General features: G+C 40.9%; 1 protein-coding gene across 1 annotated transcript in view; it reads right to left on the bottom strand.

Annotated features, from left to right (window-relative positions):
- CCNB2 (cyclin B2) overlaps positions 1-3,850 on the bottom strand; it is a 20,624-nt gene that overhangs the window by 785 nt on the left and 15,989 nt on the right. Inside the window, exon 8 of the mRNA XM_017531907.2 lies at positions 942-1,052. Within this exon, the coding sequence (XP_017387396.1) occupies positions 942-1,052 (111 nt within the window). The remainder of the gene's footprint in view (positions 1-941; positions 1,053-3,850) is intronic.

The following is a 3,850-nucleotide window of genomic DNA, read 5'->3' as shown; positions in this document are numbered from 1 at the left end:
AAAAAAAAAAAAAAAAAAAAAAGAACACCCAGCTGGTAGTACAGGTGATAGAAAACGATTTCAAGGTCCAAGTAGCTGGCTTCCTCTCACAGGCTACCAGAGGGATGGGAGTGGGAAGCTGCGTTTATGATACCTAAGTGCCATCAGGACATAATAGATTCACCAGGCCTGGCAGCAATAACTGACAATAAAAGAGGGTGGCAAATAGTGCTTAACAAATCTCAGACAGTCCTCTCAGGACTGCACACACATTACGCTTCCATGAAGCAAATCATGTTGTAAGGACACTTGAGACTCTTCTGAGGTTCAAATGCCTTGCTCTTTGCCACCACACACTTGGTGAGCTCTGACGTTTGGTGTCACACAAGCACAGGACAGCACTAAGCCTCCTCTGGCTCCTACTCATAGGTGAGCCATGCAGAGAGAGACACCGTGCCCTCAGGATGCCCCCTGAATGGGCATCTTCCCACTTCACCATGCTTGCTAATTAGGTGTTTTTGTATCACTGCCTCAAAAGACCCCGGACAAAGGCACTGAGTAACATCACTTGAATACTCAATACTTTCACACTGCCATTTCAGTGGGCCCTCTCTCTTACCAGTCACATGCAGACTAGCCCTCCCTGCTTGCAAAGTGCTCTCCCTAGGACACTGGGATGAGCACAGAGTAAATCAATACACCGAGTAACTGATTGGCTGACTGGGAACTGGGCCTAGACATGGCTAGCCTATCAACCTGTTTCAAAGAAAGTCTGCTTTCAAGGTTTATCAATATGCACCATACCATACTGTACTGGAAAAATATACAAGATAAAGGATTTGTGCTAAAACTCTCACATATGATATTAATATATTTACATGAGAACACACACAAATACCCCATATACACACAAAACCCATAACCTAATCCTTTCCACAGCTAAAAAAAATAATAGCACTTACGATGAATTTGGTTAGGTTTTCGTTCACTTTCACCACATTTTTGGCCATGTGCTGCATGACTTCCAGTACTTCGTTCTCTGTGTATCCCGTGTAATACTGCTGCTTTAAGTTCTGAAACACAACACAAAAAGCAGACATACATGACTGAGGGGCAAGAGAAAGCCTCTGCTTCTTTAGACCACATCTTGTACATGACAACATTACTTACGTAAAAGCTGTAAAAATATTCTTACCTAATGGAAATTCAATTAAAGCCGTAACCAGTCCCACAGTAGCAGCAACACGAAAGCATCCAGTAAATACAAGATGATTCTGGCCCTGAGGCCAGGCTAAATTAAGACATTGTGAAACTATTAGCTAAATCAAGTGCCAAAGGTCCCATAGGATCTTTTGAACAGAATGCAAAGGTAGGAGTACTTCAAGTAACAACACTCAAAGTGGAGGAAAAAACAGCCAGTTAAACAAAGTGCACCCTTTACAGTGCTGGCCACATCTCACACAACCCTGCAGCAAAGCCCTGCCCAGTTGTGCATGTTGGAAGCTCAAGAGCCCAAACAACCATCCTTTTAGTCAGAGAAAGATGTTCAGAAATAAGAAATAAAACTGCTACAAGCAAGAGTCTATCAAACCCAGAAGAACTAAGACTACCTACGATTCTCTTGTTGGGCACTGTGTAGTTAAGCACTAGAGAGCAGAGAGAGCTCAGACAACACCACACCAAGCCTTGTGACCTAGCCTCCTAAAGAGTAAAATTCAAGCAAAAGAACAGCTGTCATTTGGTAAGACTTTTCAAGTAAGAAGACATATAAATTGGTGGGGTGCAGTGGCTCATGCCTATAATCCCAGCACTTTCAGAGGCCAAGGTAAGAAGATCACTTGAGCTTAAGAGTTTCAGACCAGCATGGGTAACATTGGGAGACCCTATCTTTATGAAAAATGAAAAATTACCCAAGCATGGTAGTGTACACCTAAGTCCCAGCTACTTGAGAAGCTGAGGAGGAAAGATTGCTTGAGCCCAGAAGTTTGAGGTGCAGTGAGCTATACTCATGCCATTGCACCCCAGCCTGGGCAACAGAGCAAGACCCTGTCTCAAAAAGAAACAAAAAAAAGGATATGTCAACTGACTTTAAGAGTTCTGTGACAAAATTATAAAAAAATCTAAAGTACATTCTCTTCATGCTTGCTAATGCACGGTATAATTGGCAATTATATAATGCATTCTTTTCATGCTTCATATGCATGGTATAATTGGCAAAATAAGCCACAGTTAAACCTCTTTTTTTCTTTGGAGACCGGGTCTCAACTCTGTTGCCCATGCTGGACTGCAGTGGCACTTTCAGGGCTCAGTGCAGTCTTGACATCCTGGGCTCAAGCGATCCTCCCACCTCTGCCTCCCTAGCAGCTGAAACTAAAGGTGTGTGCCAACATGCCTGGATAATTTATCTTTTTTTTTTTTTTTTTTTTTTTTTTTCTTTTTTTTTCTCCCTTTTTTTTTTTTTTTTTTTTTTTTTTTTTTTTTTTTTTTTTTTTTTTTTTTTTTTTTTTTTTTGAGTCTCGTTCTGTAGCCCAGGCTGCAATGCAGTGGCGCAATCTTGGCTCAATGCAACTGCCACCTTCCAGGTTCAGGCAATTCTCATATCTCAGCCTCCCAAGTAGATAAGACTACAGATATGTGCCACCATGCCCAGCTAATTTTTCTATTTTTAGTAGAGACAGAGTTTCACCATGTTGGCTAGGTTGGTCTAAAACTCCTGGCCTCAAGTGATCCGCCTGCCTCAGCCTTCCCAAGTGCTGGGATTATAGGCATGAGCCACTGCGCCCAGCCAGTTTCTCTATTTTTTGTAGAGGTGAGGTTTCACCATGTTGCCCAAGCTGGTCTCAAACTGCTGGGCTCAAGCAATCTGCCTGCCTCAGCCTCCCCAAGTGTTGAGATTACAGGGGTGAACCCCTAGGCCCAGTCCACACAATTTAATCTTAATCCTAAAATACTTTGAAGGGAAAAAAGAGGAAGCAAGAGTAAAAACTGAAGTAATGCACAACTTCTAGCATTTTGAAATCAATTCTCAGAAAACTGGGAGAGCCCAAGGAAGCACATTTATGAGTAAGATGACTAAAAATAAGCCATTGGTCCAGGTACCAGTGACATTTTTGCCTCAAACATTTCAAAAAATTCCCTATCTACAGAAAAACTGGAAGAATGACCCTCTAGATATCCTTCATGTAGATCATGAACATGTACGGCTTTCTCCGCCTCTCCCTCTGTATTTTTGCTATACCTTTTGAAAGTGATTTGCAGATATCACAGCACATCCCTGCTGTTTCACAAGCATATTCTAAAAAGTGCATTTTTTACCTATCCACACCACCATTCTCACATAAGAAACATCACCAGTGACTTTTTTTTTTGAAGCATTCAGGCAGTTCCTTTTAAAATGTCTCACATTCTGGATTTGCACATTTCCTCATGATTTAATCCATGTCAAACATTTTGGGCATGAATACCACATAGGTGATAATGTATACATCTTACTGCAGAAGAAGGCAGGGCAACTCATGTTGTCCACTAATGGTGATGCTGAGCTTAAACACTGGGTGAAGGTGGAAACCAGATCACTTCATTATACACGTGCAGTGTTGCTACAGAATTAACTAGTATCTGTGGGATGATAATTTGAGACCACATGAATCTTGTTCCCCAAAATTATTCCATCTAATGATTTTTGCATGCATTGATGCCCCTTGCTTGAATAAATTATTACATTACAGGTTGAAAATTAGTGGGTTTCTAACTCTATCATTCTATTTTAGTTAGCTGGTTTCTGATTTTTAAAAATGAACCCCTTTCATTTTCTGTATCATTATGGATCCATTAATCCTTTTTCATTATGCTTTTTTTTTTTTTTTTTTTT

This window comes from Cebus imitator, unplaced genomic scaffold (assembly GCF_001604975.1).
Source record: "Cebus imitator isolate Cc_AM_T3 unplaced genomic scaffold, Cebus_imitator-1.0 Scaffold74, whole genome shotgun sequence".
Lineage (NCBI taxonomy): Eukaryota > Metazoa > Chordata > Mammalia > Primates > Cebidae > Cebus > Cebus imitator.
This window is presented reverse-complemented; position numbering and strand designations above follow the sequence as displayed.